The sequence below is a fragment of the Bos indicus x Bos taurus genome, chromosome 21, assembly GCF_003369695.1.
Source record: "Bos indicus x Bos taurus breed Angus x Brahman F1 hybrid chromosome 21, Bos_hybrid_MaternalHap_v2.0, whole genome shotgun sequence".
NCBI lineage: Eukaryota > Metazoa > Chordata > Mammalia > Artiodactyla > Bovidae > Bos > Bos indicus x Bos taurus.
The window spans coordinates 6,809,559-6,830,847 of NC_040096.1; the positions used below are offsets into that span (position 1 = coordinate 6,809,559).

At 48.8% G+C, this 21,289-nt stretch overlaps 1 protein-coding gene across 3 annotated transcripts in view; it reads left to right on the forward strand.

Moving 5' to 3' along the window:
• Positions 1-3,506, forward strand: part of ADAMTS17 (ADAM metallopeptidase with thrombospondin type 1 motif 17) — a 406,748-nt gene extending 403,242 nt beyond the window's left edge. For all 3 annotated transcript variants that reach the window (XM_027520979.1, XM_027520980.1, XM_027520981.1), the window contains exon 23: positions 537-3,506. In XM_027520979.1, the coding sequence (XP_027376780.1) occupies positions 537-703 (167 nt within the window). In that variant the 3' untranslated portion in view covers positions 704-3,506. The remainder of the gene's footprint in view (positions 1-536) is intronic.
• The last annotated feature ends 17,783 nt before the right edge of the window (positions 3,507-21,289 follow it).

The following is a 21,289-nucleotide window of genomic DNA, read 5'->3' on the forward strand; positions in this document are numbered from 1 at the left end:
TCCCACCCAGAGCCCCGTTCCCTAATGCTGGGGTGCCACCAACGTGAAGGGGTTTCCAAACAAGCTTCACTGGGGGTGGTCTTCAAGCTTGCTGAGGTGTTCGCCAGGCTTTGGCATGCACAGCCCTCCTTGGTATCCTCCAGAGGCCTCGATCGGGCAGGAGTGTGTCTCTGCATGACCGAGAGCAGGGAGATTCAGGCCACTTGCTTGTGCTGTGACCGTGTGCTTTTGTGGGCCCTTGGATGTCCACTCCCTGCGCCCTTCTGTTTTATAAATTTCAACAGATTGCATCCTCTCCCATAAACCGACTGTGGATGCCATTCAGCTCAGAAGCAGGGGTGGCAGTGCCCTCGCACCGAACCCCGAAATGGTCAGGTTGGACCCAGAGTGTCCCTTGTGAAAGCTACAGCCCTGGAAGGGGCATGGTCCCCCCAGTCTGTGCAGGGTTCCAGCGTCCACGTAGGGGAGGGCGGCCTGGGAGTGTTATCCGCAGGCACCGGTAACCCCTGGTCTTTCTCTCTCCACCACCCCCTTAGCTGCCCTGACCTACAAATGCACACGGGACCAATGGACAGTGTACTGCAGGGTCATCCGAGAGAAGAACCTCTGCCAGGACATGCGGTGGTACCAGCGCTGCTGCCAGACGTGCAGGGACTTCTATGCGAACAAGATGCGCCAGCCGCCCCCACCGCCGAGCTCCTGACAGGCAGCCCGGTGGTCCCGCGATGCTCCGACGCGAGGTCTGAGTCCCGACGACATGGCTAGATGAAAGCCCACCCACCTGAGAGCCCACCAGTCCTGGGCGGCCGGGACCCACCAAGGCACACCGTGGCTCACCCAGGAGGCTGTCCCGAGAATCCGACTGCATAGAACTTGAGAGTGGACTTGACGTTTGCTTAGTGCTTTTATACTTAATATATTGTTAACAGCCACTGGATGGCTTTCTACAATAAGGAAAAAAAAATAGGCATGAGTCACAAAATAATTGTAATTTCTAAGTTCCACGTACCTCAAAGGGAACACCTCTGACAGACGGTCGTCAAGAGAGACGTCACGGGCGCCCCTGTCTTGACTTTTCCTCTGACGTTTGAATTCCCAGTGCTCCATGTACCGTGGGGTGGGGGTGGGGGGCGGGGGGAGGATATCCAAAAAAATGAGATGCTTTCCTTTAAAAACAGGCTTTATTCTCAAAGCCAGTGATGCTCTGGATGGGAGGAGGCTTCTCTGGAGATGGGGAGCTGCCGGAGCTCCCCGGACACCACCAGGACGCCACGTGGCGCTGCGCCCGGTCAGGGAACGTGCTCTCTAGGTCCTGGGTCTCTCCTCGGAGGTCTTGTCCCTGGGAGGCTGAGTGTGTGTGAACCACCAAGGATGCCAGGGCTACGTAGCTCTGCACAGCAGCCACATGGGGCAGAATGTTCCAGTAGTGTCTGGGTTAGAGGTCGCAGCTAGTTTTCAGATCTCTGCAGTCCCCCACACAGGGAGACAGAGAGCCGCTCCTCAAGGTGCTGTGCGCGGAGGCACGTGCTGGTCTAGCCTTGGGCTTGCTGCCTGCATAGAGGTGAGCTCAGCGCAGCTTTGTGAGGGTGGGGCGCTCCCTCTTTGCTCCATGGGACCTCTGCTCTAGCCAGTACTTCACAAAGCTTTGCACGCGTTAGAGATGGCTCTGCGCTGACCCTGGCCATCTATCTGAAGTTGGTCCTTCCTGGAAGCGCTGACTCAGGCTCAGACCTGGTGCTTCACCCTGACACGGGGCGGATTTCCTCCAGGACCACTCAGCCTGGCAGAGGAGTGCCCCCTGCCCAGGATGGCTGTGTGCTCGTCCCGCTCCCCTGTGGTCCAGACCATGCAGTGTTAGTCACTGTCTGTCGTTACTGACCCACTTTAGTGGGGCAAGGATGACAGAAAAGCCTGAAGAAGGCGTTTGCCTCCTATGGTCACCTTACCCCTCAAAACGTAGTTGGGCCCTCTCTGAAGGCAGGAAGATGACAGGAGTGTGTGAAAGCACAAAGATGGTAGGTAGGACCCTGCCCGCCAGGGAGCTGGGGGAAGGGGACCCGACATGCTGGGAGGTCTGGTCTGCTGGCCAGCTGGGTGGGTGTTTGATGGGTACTTCTATTCAAGGACTTTATCATGAAAAACCCGCCCTCTCCTCCCTTATTTCAGAGGGGATCTTACTTAGGCTAATCTCCGTGGGATCATCTCCAAGTGCTTCTTGATTTATTGGTGCTGTGTTTATGTATCTGTGTTTGTGTTTTTGACGTCACAACTTTGGAGTCAGCTTAAATCAGAAAGAGACACTCTGCCCTGTCCAGCCTGCCCTGCGGGCTTGTTTTGCTTTCTGATTGTTACTACCCCAGAGGCAGAGAAGTGGTCGGATGGCCGGGCATCTGTTCAGTTCCACTTGAATCTGTGAGAAGTGTTGAGAAAGCTCCTTAGGTGCTCTATGGCAAGACCCCGGAGGGTGCCAGGCTGGGGCAGCCCACCTGCGGGGTGAGCTCCTGCGGCTGCCCAGGGCCTGTGCAGAACGCTGTCCTCCCTGCTCCGGCTTGGCCGTCAGCAGACTCCCCCAAGGCCCTCAAAGCCTTGGGGAGCTAGGGCTTAGTTTTCCCCCAGCCCCGGATGGACTGTGCTTTACCGTGGATGGACGGAAAGCTCTCAGCCTCTGGGGCTGAGGAGCGGAATCAGGGCAGCCAGCCAAGAAGTCAGGGCAGCCTTGCATGCTGTCTGTATGGGAACCACGGGCCCACCTGAGCCGGGCAGGCCTGTGCATGGCCCAGAGGTGAGCCCTTTTCCTGGTGCTTCTCAGTCTCCCCACTGGCCACCCTGGCTGTATCAACTGGACGCCCCTGGCAAGGGCCCCGCACCCTCAAAATGCAAGTGATCGATTCAGTTATCATTAAACATCCCTTTGGTTCCCCAAAGTTCAGGGTTTTCCTGAGCTCTTGCAGCTCTTGCTGGCACTGTCGCTCTGAAATTCACCAGCCCACCTTCTGTTCACGGCACAAACAATGGTTGATCTCGGTGAAGCCGTCATGGCATTCCTGCTCCACTTTGTACAGAAGACAATGAAACCCTGTCGTTGCAACAGCGATGTTTCTTTATTAACAACACCCTGTACTGTCACTCAAGTACTGTACCTTTTTGGTTGCACAAATGTGTCACTAACTACAGACTCTCACAATCTTATGGTGCTATTTCATTGGTGCAAATGAAACCCTCTCGGTTGACCATGGCTTGATATTATCAGAACACAGGGAAAGATCCTCAATGGCAATAATATCATTGCTTTGTTCTCTTTTCTTCATTTCAGAGTCAAATGTATATATTTTCCATTAGTTAACTTACGTACTGTACCCATGGTATTTTTGTTTTACTTTTTGGTGCTGGTTTGAAAGGACAAAAAAAGCGCAGAAAACAAACATTGGACACCACTGTAAATGAAAAATTAATCATTTCATTGGAAGTGAGTTGAATATGTTTAATAAAATGTTCTTCCATAACAACGTTAAGCTGTCTGTGAAGTAAAAGACAAAAACCAGTCCTCGAGGGCTGGCGGAGGGAGGCTGTGTCCTTCCCTTCTGCAGTGGTCACCCTGCTTGCCTGAGATTGGCTGCAAGGAACCGCAACCTGCCGGCCACAGCTGTGGACACTGTCAGAGGTCGCTGGGAAAGGCAGTTCTGGCGGGGTGGCAGCATCTCCCCAAGGGAGCGCTAGCAAACCATTCAGTCCTGGGCCTCCACTGTGCGCCTCCAGAACCCTGGGTGGAGACACGAAGGTCTGACAGCTGTACCGTGAGTCTGAGAGTCTGACACAGAGCAGCCACCTTGCTGGAGGATTCGCCCAGGCTCCATGGGGGTGCAGTGACCCCTCTGCATGGGGCCCCGTCATGCCAGAATGGGTGCCTGCTCCCCACAACCTTGCCCTTTCAACCCTTAGCCCCCCTCCTAATCCTTCTGACAGCTCCCCTCCTGCGGGTGTGAGGCAGACCTGGCCCTTCTGGCCTCCCAGGCTGCGGGCTCAGCACAGGCATCACACCATCACAGCAGGGACCTCTGGAGCCCCGCTGGGCCTGATGCAGAGCAGGGCTGTCACAGCACCTGCCCCTGGGGGAACTGGCTCCTCCTGGCATCAAGGGGAAGGAGCTCCCCCAGAGCTTCATTAGACAGAATGCCTCTTTTTAATGTTGGAGCAACACCCAGAAGTTTCACAAAATAAAGACCATTTGTTTAACCAGTAGCTAACTCCCCATAGTTTCCCCATCACCAAGAAACCTGTAGTTTGTATTAATTCCCACGAAGCATCAGCCACCTGCTTCCAGGACCCGTTAGAACCCTCTCCTTGCCCTGAGAGTTCCGATCTCTCTGGTGGGTTAACCTGTAAAAGTTCTGATGCTATATAATTTCTTTATAAGCTGCTTAGATTCCAGTCTGTTAGAATGAAATTGACAAGCAAGAAATCAGCAAGTGTTGGGTGAGCTTCCACTAGGAATCAAGCACTTCCTGAAGCCACCGAGAACACAAATGGGCGGAAGACCTGCTCTGGCGCCCCCAGCCCCTCAGACAAGCCTGGAGTCCTGGACAAGAGAGAGTAAGAGAGAGCCACAGGAACTCCGAGAAGGAAAGGTCAGGACTTCCGTTATGGGTCTACTGATTGCCCTCTGGACACAGGCTAGAAGGCATGGCACTGAAACCCTTTCCAGTGGCGCTCGCCGTCTGCAAAGACTTTTGGAAAAGCCCTTGTTTCTGCTTCTAGACACAAATCTGCCTGCATCTGAAGCCTCCTCCTCCAACAGCTGACCACACAGAAGGCCAGCCCTCACACCTGCAACTGAGCTTCCACTGCCTCTCTGCACTCCCTCTCTACCTCCACACTTTGATTTATTCTCCAGACCTCTCCCCTGGCTTTTGCCCCCTGCACAGACGCTGTTCTTGACAGGTCCCCAGTGACCTTCTGGGCATGACCTGCAGACATCTTCAGCAACGCTCTCCTTTGGGATGCCCCCCTCTCCTGACTTCCCCTCCTCCATTCCCTAGCTCCCCTTCCTCTGGCAGCTCTCTAGATGACAAGGTGCTCCAGAGCTCGGTCCTACACCCCCTTCTCTCTCTCTCCTTTCTCCCTGGGTCATGTCACCCACTCAAGGCTTTTACAACCACTGACTCTCTGGGGTCTCCCAAATTAGCCTCTTCCTCCCTGGCCTCTCTCTCAGCCTCCACATTCATGCGTGCCCTCTGCACATGCGCAGGCAATTCCGTGGGAAGCCCAGGGGCTGGGATGACCCCTCAGAAGGGTTCCAGTCTGGAGATTCAGTGCGACGGCTCACCTCTGCTCTGCATGGCATCATGTGGGGTGGCTCTGAGGACAAGTAGAGCCTGGGACTCCCGGAAGACTCAGGCACTTGCAAATTTGGCAGCTGATGCCAGCCTTAAGAGCTTCAGCTAGGACTGCTGACCAGAACACCTATAAGCGGCCTTGCCAAAGGGCTGCTTAGCAACCCTGAAGTATGATGGCAGAGTCTCAGTGGCAAACATCCTGAGCAATGGGGACGCTCATGAGGACTATGTCCCCTCATATGACAACTCAAAAGTTACACAACCTCACTTCCACCATCCTCACAAAGGCCCACTAACTTCAAGGGAAGGTGCAAAGGGTCCACCTCTTGCTCAGAGAATGGAAAGGTTCTGGACGAGTGCATAAGATGGGAAAGATTGTTGTGGCCATTTGAGGGAAGAGTCACACACACACACACCCCTCTGCCGGGGTCCAGCCCCGGTGGATCCAGGGAATTCGAAGCGGAGACGGCGTCGGCAAGGATCAGGAAACAACTGCTTAATTAAAAGTTAATTAAGGATATAAAGAGTGATTAAGTAAGGATAGCTCAGTAAGGAAATTCAGTGGAGAAAAGAGGCTGAATAATTCAGCCAGAAGGTGAGAGAAAGAATGACATGGGGAGACCAAGCTTTGTTGAACAAGGCCCGCACTTTATTTTCCAAAGTAGTTTTTATACCTTAAGTTATGCATAGAGGATAATGGGGGAAGGGGTAGAGTCATGCAGTAAGCCAGGCTTTCTTCCTGCAAACTTATCATATGCAAAAGTTTAGGTGATTTGCATCATCTTCTGGCCCAGAGGCTTGTTAACATTTTAAGACCCTTTCTTCAGAAAACTTATTTTTCTCTAAAGGTGATTAGTCAGGCGCCACCCTCCAAAAGCATTAGATAAATTTGCATTCCTACAGGGCAAAGGTGTGGTGGGCTATAACAAGAAAAAGAATTAAGGGTCCAACGTTACAAACATTAAAGCTACTACTTACACCAATTATATTAATCAATACACTGCCAGGGACACAGCAGGTAAGGGATATGGAAACTTAGCAGCAAACATTGGCCCAACAAGTGAAAATCCCTTCACCAATACAATTTCTAATCAATCTTTTAACTGCTCAAAGGAATCTGTATTTAGACAGTTTAGAACATCTCATGCCTCTCACAGTTGGGAGGCTCTGAACAATCACATGTGGCCGGAAAAACCTATTCAGGAAGGCTAGAGGACTTCCAAAGGAGTTTGTAGGTTGAAACACTGTCACACCCAGGAATTATTAACTGGAGTTAACTCTTTTTTCAGAGAGAGGTAGTGGGGGACAGCCCCCCGTAAAGTCAGAGGTGTAGGTGAGAGCACAAAGCAGAATGTAGGCAGACTCTGGTTTTGGGGGTAGATGCTCGAGAATTTCCAGGGGGACTCCTGAGGCTTGATCCCGCCTTTGCGTATGCTGAGCCTCCTTCCTCATGACCTTTGCCACGGGCGGAGCTCCTCACGCGGCTCCCAGCACCCCTCCTTATGCAAAATGCATTCACCCTTCTGCCACCCTACCCCCAAAGCCTCATCTTACTTCAGCATCATGTTCAGGCTCCCAGTCCAGGATGGCCTCATCCAAGTTAACTGCAGGTGCAGACCCACCATGGATCCTCAGGTATAGCTTCTGAAGCAGTTTCTCTCTCAACTGTAAGAGTACTGAACTCAAAAGAGAGATTATCTCTACCCAGTTCTCAACACCCTAGAGAAAATGGTGGGATGGCCTGGGAGCACCACTCTAGATACTCCCTATTTAAAATGGACGGGAAGGGGAAGCACGCTGCAGCCACTGTCCAGCTCAGCTCTGAAATGTGGCCTGGCTCATGTGGCCAGTCCCATTACGCTCAGCCCTGCTGCCGGGGACTGATTCTCCCTGGGCTGCCTCCAGCCCCAAAGAGGCTCGCTGCTTGTTGTAATCCACTCTGAATGGAAAGGGAAGCAAGTTTCCGTCAAGCGCCCTTTTCCTTGGAGAGGATGTCCTGACATGCCCCAGACCACTGGACTCCTGAAAACTTCACTGATGTAATATCTGCTTGATTCTCCCTGGGGCTTATCTCATACTCTCTAGAGGGCAGATGCTGTACTAGGGCCTCTTCTTCTTTACCTGGTCTGATTAACTTAATGTCATGGGCACAGTGGGTCCGTGTGGATTCTGTGGAAGATGTGTACAGTCCAGGCCTTTCGGGGCTACGCTGTATCAGAGTGTGGGAGAGTTAACATAGCCCCAGGAAAGACTGAGCATAAGTGGGTACTGGTGTCTCACACATGAACGTGAACTGGGTCTCCTTTCTAAAAGGATGGAAAAGAATGTGATCCCCAGCTCAACAGCCGTACGTCTTGTGTCTGAACCTTGTTAATCCGTACAGCAGTGAGTTAGGGGCTCGTTCTTGGTTTCGACTGTGGTGGTTCATTGTCATGTGACAGGACCCAACCCCAGACTGACTTACTGGGGGATATGACGGGGTCTTTAAGTGTTTCACTAAAATATTCCTGTCTCACCAGGTCACAATATTGTCGTTGACTTCCTGTCTTGCCTGGGGAGAGGGAGGCAGTTTCACAGTATAACCTGTCCTCCCATAACAGTTCTCTCTCCCACAGGCCAAGGACCAGGTTTCATCCTTTCCAGCTGTAGATTCAGGGACAGGAAATGATCACTGGGTGACCTCAAGGGCCCACTGGGCCCACTGTGAACCAAACTCAAACCAGGACTCCATTTATTGCATGAACCCCATCCCCCCTCACTCTAAAAGGAGGACCAGGAGAAGAGTCTGGGCCCCAGCAGCAACGTCAACTTGGATCCCGTGTGCAGCAGGTAAATTAACGATTAATCATTCTCAGCATCTTTGTGATCTTTCTCCAGCACATCCATTATGCTCAGCAACAGTCACTGAATTTCTTTGCCTTACAATTTCTATTTCCCTGTTTCTCTCAGATGACCAAGATGTTGCATCGCCAGTCAATGTTTTAATCATGACCCTTCTCAGATGCCAAGGGCATGGCATCCTTATAGCTGGCAGGTGATGAAGCTCTAAAATCCCATAGGATTTTAAATTCCTGGGATTTCTGGTTCCTGGAACTAACTGTCTTAGTTTGGGTTCTGGGAACTGAGATGTGTGGAGATGTGTGGGCAGAATATTCATGGCAGGTGCCCCTGGGCACATGATGGACTGAGAGAAGCTGGGCTGGGCACAGGGAGATGAAGAACTCTACTGTGATCATAACAGGGGCTCAGCTGGTCCCACGAGGAGCCTTGAAGTTGACGGTCCTCCACAGCTGAAGTAAGGCCTTTGTTTTGTTTTTTCATTTTAATTTTTTATTGTGAATATCAAGAAAGATAAAAATAGTGTTACTGCACAAAAGTCAGTTCCCCTACATTAAGGGTGAGGCCAGGATGGGCTCAGCTGCGAGTCTGCTGATGCTGCTGGAAGCTGGGGGTAAGCAGTCTGTAAGGGGCGTCCGTGGCACACCGCAGTGCCCACTGAAGGCCTCAGACCTGGACGCTGCAGTCTCCTTCCTCTCAAGCGGCCTTCTTACTCTGGAGGCTTCCCCATCTTGGTGTCAGACCCTGCCTATTAGTACCTCAGGGTCATCCTTGTCTCCTCATGTTTGCTTCCATCCCCAGTTAACACAACCACAAACACCATTTGTTCTGCCTCCAGGTTAAGTCTCTGATCTGTCTGCTGCCTCCTGTCTCGCTGCCACCACTGTGCATGTCACAGACCTCACCCCGGGACCCCACCAAAGCTTCCTGACGACCTCCCTCCCGCCTGACTCCAGTACATTCTCACACCCTCATCAGAGTAAGACTTCAGAAACATAAGTCCTGGCCTTCCCCACTGAAAACCCTTCACTAGCTACTCAGCCCTGGAATTTTTGCATTTCAAGCCCAGTGTGATCGGGGCCCCTGCTGTCCTCCTCTCCCACCTGCATCCACATACACACACCAGCCCACAGTCCCCTTTCTGTTGGGCTCCTCTACCCTCGACACCACCCCTGGGCCTTTGCAGGTGTCTTTCCCTCCCTTTGCAACGTCCCCGCCTGCCTCCAGATATTCCCATGGCTGGTCATTGTCATCCTTTGTGTCACAGCTGAAATATCATTCAGCAGACAGCTGGTCCCGGCATTCTATCTCAGGTGGGCTCCCTAGCCCAACAGCCATCTTCCTTCCCTCCTCGATACTTGTCCTAACCTATCACTATTTTGTAAACGTTTAAACTTACGTCATGCCTGTTTTCCCATCTAGAAAGTGAATTTCATCAGGCCAGAGAACAGGTCGTCTTGTGTATGGCTGGACCCCTGGTTCCCAGCCCAGGCATGCCCCGAGTGAGCATGCTTATTCTCTGTTGGTTATAACTTGTTTCTTTTCAGATCCGTTCAGGACTGTACCAGAAGATGTTTATACTGGACAAGAAAAGTGCACTCTGAATTCAATGAGTCTTTTGCATGTGGCTTAAATGATACAAATATTTGGACAACTAGCTGTAAGTCATGAGAACAAGATGTTGGCTGTTTTTCAAACTCTCCCCCTTGTCAACCACCCCTTGCCAACAGAGACAGGTGTTTTCAGGTGGTTTCCATGGTGATCTGGAAGCTGTTTTCTTTCGTTTTCATCTTTCAAAGAGGAGAGTGACAGACTCAGGAGGAAGAGAAAGTCCCTGGTTTGCTGAGGATTTTGTAAAGCTCGTTGTGGTGCCACCATCTGGTGTTTCTGGAATAAAAGTTTCACACAACAAGGTTTGTGGACTCAGCCAGGACAATCCCCATACCTGGCCGGGTTCTTGTGTGACAGGAGTGCTCCCTGTGGGGCTCTGTGAGCAGGACCACTCTTATCACGTGCCCCCCACCCCCCGCCCCATACACTATGGCACTGGCATTCCCTTGGCTCTGAAGCCTTCTCAAAAATAACCGCTTTCAGATCCCAAGCAGCTTCAGCATTACAGGGTATAACATTCAAAAATGACCAAGAGATTAGAAAGTTTCCTCCTGGAATTTCTTAGAACACTGAGATTTCCCTTGGAAAAGACTAGATACTCAGGTCTGAGGAACCCATACCACGCTAAGAAAAATGTAAATGACCCAGTGAATCAAAGGGTCCCTTGGCAGATAGACCCCAGGCGAGCCAAGGAAAAACCCCTTTCTGATAGAGCAATGAGAAGGCCCAGCACACTAGCAGGGCTGCCTGGGGACCTGCCCAGTACTGCAGCCCAGTACACAGAGCGCATGCGCAGACATGGCAGTCGCCTTAAGTGAGGCTTGGGGGAAACGGGAGCGTCCCTCCAGCTTCCAGCAGGCTCCTTCCTGCTTCTTCCATTATCTGTTTCTCCTTCCCTCTCTCTCTCTTATTCATGCTGTCCACCTTGTTATCTCACTTTCTGTCTCCTTCTTAGGCTGGCATTTATTTATTTATTCTCCCTATATCCATCTCTCCTTTTCTCTTCCATTTCCACTGCCTGAATTTTCCCCACTCTTTCCAATTTCAAATGACTTTCTACTTTTGACTCTGTGTCCCTGTAAGAACTTCCATCAAGGGCCCAAGGAATGATAAACTTCTCTAGGGACTGAATTTTCACAGAGCCTTTAGACGACCAAATACCCTTTAAAATTTCACTCTCAAACCACTTATCCAGTATAAGTGCTCTTTAGAAGTTTTAGAGGTCTCTGGGGTCTCATTTCTAACTTAACTCTATATGTGCCAATCACACCTTCAGCAATCCTTTGGCTAAAGATATATCTCCAGCTATTGGTTTTCTCACCACGGAGGTTAGGTTTAAGGCATCAGTTGATAGTTATAAAACAGCGTTTCTGGAAGTTCTGTCCAAAGATTGCTATGTATTAACACATCATTAAAAGAATATATTGCAAAGTCAACATATGATTATAATTGTTGACCTATCAAATACTGAAAGATTGGAAACCTCTCTGGAAGCCAAATGCCATTTTATTAAATTGGGATACAGTAAAGGGAACTCTGTATGGAACAACTGATTTGTTAAAGATTGAAAAAGGAGTACATCCGGGCTGTCTGTTGTCACCTTGTTTGTTTAACCTATATGCTGAGCACATCATATTAAAAAGCAGAGACATTACTTTGCCGACAAAGGTCTGTCTAGTCAAAGCTATGGTTTTTCCAGTAGTCATGTATGTATGTGAAAGTTGGACCATAAAGAAAGCTGAGCACTGAAGAATTGATGCTTCTGAACTGTAGTGTTGGAGAAGACTCTTGAGAGTCCCTTGGACTGCAAGGAGATCCAACCAGTCCATCCTAAAGGAAATCAGTCCTGAATATTCATTGGAAGGACTGATGCTGAAGCTGAAGCTCCAATACCTTGGCCACCTGATGCAAAGAGCTGACTCATTGGAAAAGACCCTGATCCTGGGAAAGATTGAAGGCAGGAGGAGAAGGGGATGACAGAGGATGAGATGGTTAGATGGCATCACTGACTCAATGGACATGAGTTTGAGCAAGTTCCGGGAGTTGGTCATAGACAGGGAAGCCTGGCATGCTGCAGTCCATGGGGTCACAAAGAGTTGGACACAACTGAGGGACTGAACTGAACTGAGCACATCATGAGAAATGGCAGGCTGGATGAGTTACAAACTGGAATCAAGATGGGTGGGAGAAACAAACAACCTCAGATAGGCAGATGATACCGCTATAATGGCAGAAAGCAAAGAGGAACTAAAGGGCCTCTTAATGAGGGTGAAGGAGGAGAGTGAAAGAGCCAGCTTAAGACTAAATATTTATTAAAAAACTAAGATCATGCCATCTGGCCCCATTACTTCATGCAAATAGAAGGGGAAAAAGTAGAAGTAGTGACAGATTTTCTCTTTTTGGGCTCTAAAAGCACTATGGATGGTGACTGCAGCCTGGAAATCAGAAAATGTTTGCTTCTTTCCTGGAAAGCTATGACAAACCTAGACAGTGTGTTGAAGAGCAGAGACATTACTCTGCTGACAAAGGTCCGTATAATCAAAGCTATGGTCTTCCCAGTGGTCACATATCATTGTGAGAGCTGAACTATAAAGAAGGCAGAACACCAAAGAATTGATGCCTTCAAGCTATGGTGCTGGAGAAGACTCCTGAAAATCCCTTGGGCAGCAAGGAGATTGAATCATTCTTAATGGAAATCAACCCTGAAAACTCATTGGGAGGACTGAAGCTGAAGCTCCAGTATTTTGGTCACCTGTTGCAAACACCCAACTCATTGGAAAAGTCCCTAATGCTGGAAAAGATTGAGGGCAGAAGGAGAAGAGGGCATCAGAGGATGAGATGGCTGGATGGCATCACCAATGCAATGGACATTAACTTGAGCAAACTTCGGGAGATGGTGAGGGACAGGGAGGCCTGGCATGCTGCAGTCCACGAGGTCGCAAAGAGTCAGACATGACTGGGTGACTGAAAAACAACAACAAACAGAAGGGAGCCTGTTGTAAGTGTTGGAACAGGGTTGATTTGATGTGTTAATGGTTTTTGCCAGTATTGCTTTTTACAAAATAAGCATGTAATATATCCATGCATATTATGATATATTCTGCTTTTATTCTATATATACCTAGTGGACAAACACACACGTATAATGCATGCATGTGAAATGTGACCACAGGGTAACTGAGGGCAGTCTACTGTGGCCTCTACACTGGCCTGAGAGCGATTCAATCAGCAGCATCGCTGCATCCATGCTGCTCAGTCAGGACAGAGGCTCCAAAGGCTGCTGCAACACCCATCTGAATGTAAGTGCTGATATATAAAATGTATATCATGATTCATATGTTAAACCATCATTTTACAACATAAGCCACTAAATTTTTATTGAGCAGTGCAGTCCAGGCAGGGTGAAGGGAGAGATGAATGATGCACAGTCCCCTGTCCTCAGAGAATCACAACAATATGAAGCTGTACCTTCTTTTGGCAAACAGTAAGTAGCTCTGCCCAAATGTGGAAAAATACTTAAGTCGGTTCAAAGGTAATAGGGCCATTGGCTCTGAATTCAGGATAAACAAACTTCGGCCCAAGAAGAAATCAGATCCGCTATCTTTCAGTTGGGTCCAACTCAGCAAAGCCAAGTTCTCAAAACTGGTGTGCCTCCCTCATAAACACTCTCAAGTGCATTCTGTGCTTCTGACATCACAAAAGCCACTTCATGATGACATCATCTGGGCTTTCCCAGTGTGTTGAAGGGTCATACCACATTGAAGAGTCCTGGGTGGTTTTATCTGTGCAGACCAAGCTCCTTGGCTGTGATGGGTGGATATCTGTCTGCACACAGCCAGTTGAAGATATAAGCTGGACCTTTACACAGCTATTTGGGGACTCTCAAACAGATAAATCAAAGAGTAACATACGTTTTAAAGAAATGGTAAGTCATGTGGCAAAATCAAATAGAAAAGGAAAAAACAACAAGAAAACTCAGAACTGATAAGCAAAGTCAAAAATGAAAAAGAAAAATTCAAGACACTGAATAAACTCTGGAGATAAAGGAATCAAACAGGATTCATTAGTGGAAGGTAGGATTGAAGAATTTTAGCCCAGAGGTAGTATAGAGAAGCAAAGGCCTTTTTAAATGAAATTTTTGAAAGTTAAGAAAGAGAAATATACCTTGAAAGGTGTCCATTTTTTGTCTAACAGGGGCTCCAGAGTCAAGAACAGAAGAAATACCAGAGGAACCATATTGGAAGAGATAACAACTTAGAAGGTCCAAGCATTGTAGAAAGACATGAGTCCTCATATCAAAAGGCATTATGAATAGTGAACAGTAGAAAGAAATCCATACCTCACAATCACAGTGAAACTGAAAAAATCAAGAATGAAGAGGAAATCTTTCAGAAAGATGTTCCTGGGTTGGAAGAATCAATATTGTGAAAATGACTATACTACCAAATGCAATCTACAGATTCAGTGCAATTCATATCAAATTACCAATGGCGTTTTCCACAAAACTAGAACAAAAAATTTCACAATTCATATGGAAACACAGAAGACTCCAAATAGCCAATGCAGTCTTCAGAAAGAAGAATGAAGCTGAAGGAATCAACCTTCCTGACTTCAGACTATACTACAAAGCTAAAGTCATCAAGACAGTATGGTACTGGCACAAAAACAGAAATATAGACCAATGGAAACAAGATAGAAAGCCCAGAGATGAACCCACATATCTATGGACACCTTATCTTTGACAAAGGAGGCAAGAATATACAACAGGGAAAAGGTAGTCTCTTCAATAAGTGGTGCTGGGAAAACTGGACAGCTGCACAAAAAGAGTGAAATTAGAACACTTCCTAAAACCATAGACAAAGATAAACTCAAAATGGATTAAAGACTTAATGTAAGACCAGAAACCATAAAACTCTGAGAGGAGAACAAAGGCAAAACACTCTATGACATAAATGACAGCAAGATCCTCTATGACATACCTCCTAGAATAATGGAAATAAAAATAAGCAAGCGGGACCTGATTAAACTTAAAAGCTGTTTTACAGCAAAGGAAACTATAAACAAGGTGAAAAGACAGCACTCAGAATGGGAGAAAATAATAGCAAATGAAACAACTGAAAAATGATTAATTTCCAAAATATACAAGTAGCTCATGCAACTCAATAACAGAAAAACAAATAACCCAATCAAAAAAGGGGGAAAAGATCTAGAAAGACATTGTTCCAAAGAAGACACATACAGATAGCTAATAAACACATGAAAAGATGTTCAACATTGCTCGTTGTTAGAGAAATGTAAATCTAAACTACAATGAGATATCACCTCACACCAGTCAGAATGGCCATTATTAAAAAAAAAAAAAAAAAAAAACTACAACCAATAAGTGCTGGAGAGGGTGTAGAGGAAAGGGAACCCTCTTGCACTGTTGGTGGGAATATAAACTGATACAGCCACTATGGAAGACAGTATGGAGATTCCTTAAAAACCTAGGGATAAAACCACCATATGACCCAGCAATCCCATTACTGGGCATATACCCTGAGAAAACCATAACTGAAAAAGACACATGTACCCCAACGTTCATTACAGCACTGTTCACAATAGCTAGGACATGGACTGATGCTGAGACTGAGGCTCCAATTCTTTGGCCACCTCATGTGAAGAGCCAACTCATTTGAAAAGAATCTGATGCTGGGAAAGTTTGAAGGAAGGAGGAGAAGGGGATGGCAGAGGATGAGATGGTTGGATGACATCACCAACTCAATGGATGTGAGTTTGAGCAAGCTCTGGGAGTTGATGATGGACAGGGAAGCCGACTGGCTGCAGTCCATGGTGTCACAAAGAGTCAGACAAGACTGAGCGACTGACTGAACAACAAGGACATGGCAGCAACCTAGATGTCCATCAACACATGAATGGATAAAGAAGCTGTGGTACATATATACAATGGAATATTAGTCATGAAAAGGAATGCATTTGAGTCAGTGCCAATGAGGTGGATCAACCTAGATCCTATTATACAGAGTGAAGTAAGTCAGAAAGAGAAAAGCAAATATTGTATATTAACGCACATATATGGGATCTAGAAAGATGTTACTGATGAAGCTAATTGCAGGACAGCAATGGAGATGAAGACATAGAGAACAGTTACAGATATGGGACAGGGCGGAAGGAGAGGGTATGATGAATGGAGAGAGTAGCATGGAAACATATACACTACCATATGTAAAATACATAGCCAGTGTGAATTTCCTGTATGACTCAAGGAATTCAAACTGGGGCTCTATGACAACCTGGGGGGAGAGAGGGGTCAGAGGTGGGAAGGAGGTTCAAGAGGGAGGGGACATATGTATACCTACGGCTGATTCATGTTGATGTTTGGCAGAAACCAACACAATATTGTAAAGCAATTATTCTATTACAAATAAATAATTTTTTAAAGATAGGTTAAAAAACAAAAGAATAAAGAGGAAATCTTAAAAGTAACCAAAGAGAAAAGGAATAAATGTCCCCTGACAGCAGACGCCCCGAGGGAATGGAGCCCTCTCTCCGAAGGCCTGAGAGCAGCCACGGTCACTTCACTGCTATTCATTCCCCCATAGGGTCCCCTGGGACACCCAGTGGGAAGCCAGCACTGTCCTTCTACAGAGTCTCCCATAATTGACAGGCTCCATCTCCATGTTTGTGGCCCCATCCATTCATACAAAAGCCAGAAACCTGAGAATCAGCCCGAGACTGTCACTCTCTGTCTTTAAACGCTCTTCTGTCTGCCCCTCTTCCCCACCCTCAGGGTTGCTGTTCTGCTTCAGGCCCATTGCAGCAGCCACTGGTCGCCACACCAATGCTAAAGCAACCTTTGGAAGACTGTTATCTAGTAAGGCCTCCCTTTACTGCTTCCCTGCTCAAAGGCATCCCTGGCTCACCAAACCCTCTGTTCCTCTCTTGCACACCGCCCAGGCCTGCCTGTGAGCCCCCAACTCTCCAAGCCAGGAGTCAGCTTGCAGGCACTTTCTTTACCATCTGAGCTACCAGGGCTCCTAAAGTGAAAGTGACCCCATGGACTGTAGCCCACCAGGCTCCTCTGTCCATGGAATTCTCCAGGCAAGAATACTGAAGTGGGTTGCCATTTCCTCCTCCAAGGGATCTTCCCGACACAGGGATTGAACCCAGGTCTCCCACTTTGTAAGCAGATTCTTTACTGTCTGAGCCACTAAGGAAGCCCAACTATGGCCCACCAGCCAGTCCCTTCCCACTGGCTGTCATTATAATGAAAGTTTACTTGGAATAAGCCACGTATACCTCTTAGTCTGTCTCCTGCAATTGCTTGTGTACAGCAAAGACAGAGCCCAGGAGGAGGACTGTACAGTCTGCAAAATCTAAAATGCATAACATGCGACTCTGTAGAAAATATTTGCTAGCCCTTCTCTCAGCACTCTAAAATCTCTAGCCTTTCCACAGCTGTACCCTCAACCTAAACTGCCTCTCCCTGCACCCTTTGATGTGCGTTGGCCACTCTGACTCAGATCCCAGCATTTGATCCAGCGGTCAATTGTCTCCCTGTGAGGCTGAGAGCTATCGTAGGCAGGACCTGGACCTCCTCAGGCTCAGCCTCAGGCCCAGCAGAACACTGGGTGGGCAAGAGCCCACTGGCAGAGGAGAGACTTCATGAGAGGTCAGTCCTTCCAGGGATGGACTGCCAGTGTCTGTCACCATGGCACTGTGAGCTCAGTGTTCAGGGAGGCACTGGGCCCATCTCTGCCAGGCGCGTCTCTGGTCACTGCCACTGGCTAAAACACTCGGGCTATCTGGGCCCCTGGATCAGCAATGGTGCCCCCTTCCTCTGCCTGTTCTCAGTGACACAGTGGGAAGTGTGTCTGAGCCTGGAGTATGAGGGTCACCAGTCTGAGGTTGGCTCTATAGATTACAGTTTTCTGCCCCAATAACACCTTGTCCTTGCACACTCCACTGGAGGCCACTTCCTGTAGTTCTTTGAGATGTGAGAAATGGAATACTTCCTGCCTTATCAGTTAACAAGGATATCGTAGTCACCAGCAATTGCAGCCACCATGGGTGGTGAGCTTGTGAGCCTTGAGGGAACTCAGAAAGGGAAGAATACCTGCCATCTAGCGGCCATCAGACTGCAGCCACTCTGAAAGGTGAGCCCCGAGGAAAGTAAGTTCAAGATATGAAAAGAGTGTACTGGCCCTGACAGCTGAGGTGCATATCAAAGGAATGATTTCAGTGAGCCCAGACTCTTGCATCTTCCCGTTCATAAAATAGTGCTAAATTCCTTAACTTGGGATATCTGGTTTTCTTTAATGAATAATAATCTTTTGATGTTCAGACTACCTGCCTCTGAATAACCTGAATCCTCCCTCTCCTCCTAGAAGCAGTTCTCTCAGGGTTACCTGAGATATTGTCTCCCAGGCCTAAAGTCCTAAAAACTCCCACCAAATCAGATGTGGCTCTCAACTTTTAGCTTGTGAATATTTAAGTCCACAGATGCAACAGGGTTAAAGATAGTTAACAAAACTAATGAAACTTGTTCTCTCGCAGATCCTGCTCTATTTCCTTTTCTTCTGGCCTGTCCGGACAACTCTTCGGCCCAGCCCCTGGCCATGGGTGGGACCCAGCAATGCCACATCACTCTTCTCAGCACAATCTTCTAGGTAACTCCAGGTACGATTCTTTGAATTATGCTGGCTCCTAAGAATCTCATGTTATCTACTCTCACCTTCACCTGAGTTGGTCTCTTCCATGTGGCACAGTAATTCCAGTCAGGGGCACCACTTCTCACCTGTGCCTTTGAATGCCACCCCCTCCCTCCTGTCCCTCCATACACACACACCCCTGCCCTGGATCCTCCTCCCAACAGCTCCTCCTCATGGCCCTCAGTGCCCCATGACCTCCCGCTTCTGTCTCCCAGAGTCTCTCAAGGCCCACAGCCTAGCAGGTGCTGGGCATTGTTGGGGCGTGGTCCCAGGTCCCCCACTCAAGGCACAGCTGGGGAGTGACATGAGGGCTGTGCCTGTCTGTGAAGGATGTCCAGGCCACCAGTGCTGGGGTGCACACCCACAAGGGCCAGTGAGCCGTGTGCTTCAGGTTGAGATGTGTATCATCCGTGTCTTTTCTGTTATCTGGTGCTTTGACATCTGGGGTTTGACAGCTGACCCTGAAGGGAATGCCCCTCCCAAGGCTAGCCAATTCCTAGACTAGTCTGACAGCGTGTTCCTCACATGAAAACCAACCAGTCCACAGCCCACATCCCCGGCCACCTCCTCCATCAGGCTCTCACATTCTGGGCCACTCCACCTGCCTGAGCACCCCAGGGTCAGGTGCTGGATAATGAGGGACAGCCCTTAGGCTTCCCTGGTGGCTCAGATCTGCCTGCAATGCAGGAGATCTGGATTCAGTCCCCAGGTTGGGAAGATCCCCTGGAGGAGGGCATGGCAACCCACTCCAGTACTCTTGCCTGGAGAATCCCCATGGACAGAGGAGCCTGGTGGGCTACAGTCCATGAGGTTGCAAAGAGTTGGACATGACTGAGCGACTAAGCACATCACAGCCCTTAGACCCCTCCGCAGTTGAAATCATTTTAACCAGGCAATCCTAAGGCAGTTTACCCTGCCTCGCCTGTTTCTTCCTATAGAAACCTCAGTAAAGGCTTTTGCCAAAAAAAGAAAAAACCTTTCCCCATATCTGCCCCCTACACTTTCTGACTCCTGACGGGCCCCAGGGCTTCCTGTGTGGCCCTGAGTGGCATGGCCTGCTCCCCTCTCCTGGGAACTGAGAGTCACAAACACTCTTGTCATTTGCAGTCATCTCCTGGTCAGTCAGTCTTGCTGTACTTCATGTATTCTAGGAGGACATTGTATTTTACAACATGCGAGAAGAGGAAAGTGGTCCTGACTCTCAGGAGGATGCAGACAGCACCCACAGGTGGACACTGGGGCCTGTGTGCCACGGAAGGGAAGCAGAAAGGTCAAAGGCTTGTGTCCAAGCAAGTGGTCAGTGGCCATCTCCTGCGCTCAGCCAGCCTGCCCTCAGCTGACCCGTGGCCTACACTTCCTCCCAAGGTGAGAAATGCACCTGACTCTTGGTGGCTCTCCTTAGAAAAACACTAGGAAATCAAACACCAAACTATTTACTCTATCTCATTTCCTGGCCCTTTGGACCTCCTGTCTCCTACCCTGGACCTGTAGGGTCCTGTAAGCCACAATACATGTTACCTTATCAGAATTCAAAACCACCCCCCAGAGGCCTATAGGAAATCTGGCTGTGGAATCTAGGTGTGGTGACAGCTTCTGGGGGGAAAGAACCTTGAAATGAAGTCCTATCAGCTTTGAGTAATGAAAAGACATTACTCTCTTCATTCTTCATTACCCAAATGAAGAGTAATGAGAGTGAGGGGTATCCATCATTCTACAGATGGACGTCACTGTACAGACAGAGGGGACACAGTCACCTTCACAGCAGGAATGCCCCAGCCAGGGAGGTACTCTTATCGTTGGCTCTCACAAAACAAGAACAGAGAATGATTCACTCTGCTTCATGGAATACGTGAGAAACCTCACAGAGAGGACACTGAAGGAAAGTAAAGATTTGGCAGGCAGAGGAGAGGAAAGGGCATTCTGGGCAGGAGGGACAGGCTGTGCAGGGGAACAGAGATGGGTGGAAAGTTGCTGGAACTCAGGCTGTAGTGTTGTGGGCATAATGGGAGTTGAACAGAGAGATGCAAAGACCAATATGTTTCTAGTCCTGCATCCCAAGCCCACTGAGCCTGATGAAGATTAATGGCTCATAAAGACTTCTCAATAAGTGAATGAGGACAAGAGGTGGTTGTGGTCAGACACAGGGGACCCTGAATGCCTGATCAACAGCATTTGCCATCTGCATGGAGCTGGCTAGCTAGTTTCCAGGCAGGAAAGGACACCTAATTAGGCTTCATTGCTTCTGAGAGCCCATGCCAGGATTGCCGGGGGTGTTTCTGGGCTGAGCAAGAGGAGTTGGTTAAGCCATTCTCCTAAAATAAATAGTTTGAACTGTTTGTCCCTCAAGGACAAAATACGGTTCATGGAGCCTGTCTCATTATTCCTTGCAACATACATATGCAAAGCATTAGCTAGCAGATTCCCACTCCCCGGCTTGTTTAGAGAGTACAGATTTTTGCCAAGGTCACACCGCACACTAGGGGTGAAAGTGAAAACAGCAAAGACCTCCAGCCCCTCTCCTAACTATGCTTCTCTTGGTTTTTCCCCCTCTGCCTCGGCCAACGGCCAAGGCTGATCTACAAACCATGGCTGAGGCCTTGACATCTAGGCCCCGGGACAGAGACCCGCTCCTCCAGGCAGCCAACTCCAGCCTGCTCACAGCAGTGTGCTTCTGTCCTCTGAGATTTTCTCCTAGCAGAGATGGCTCATGTATGCCTGGGAAAAAGCAGGGAGAGGGGTGAGCTGGACCCAGGTGGCTCCAGGGCCGTCCAGCCTTGTGGAAAATGCGCAGGTGGT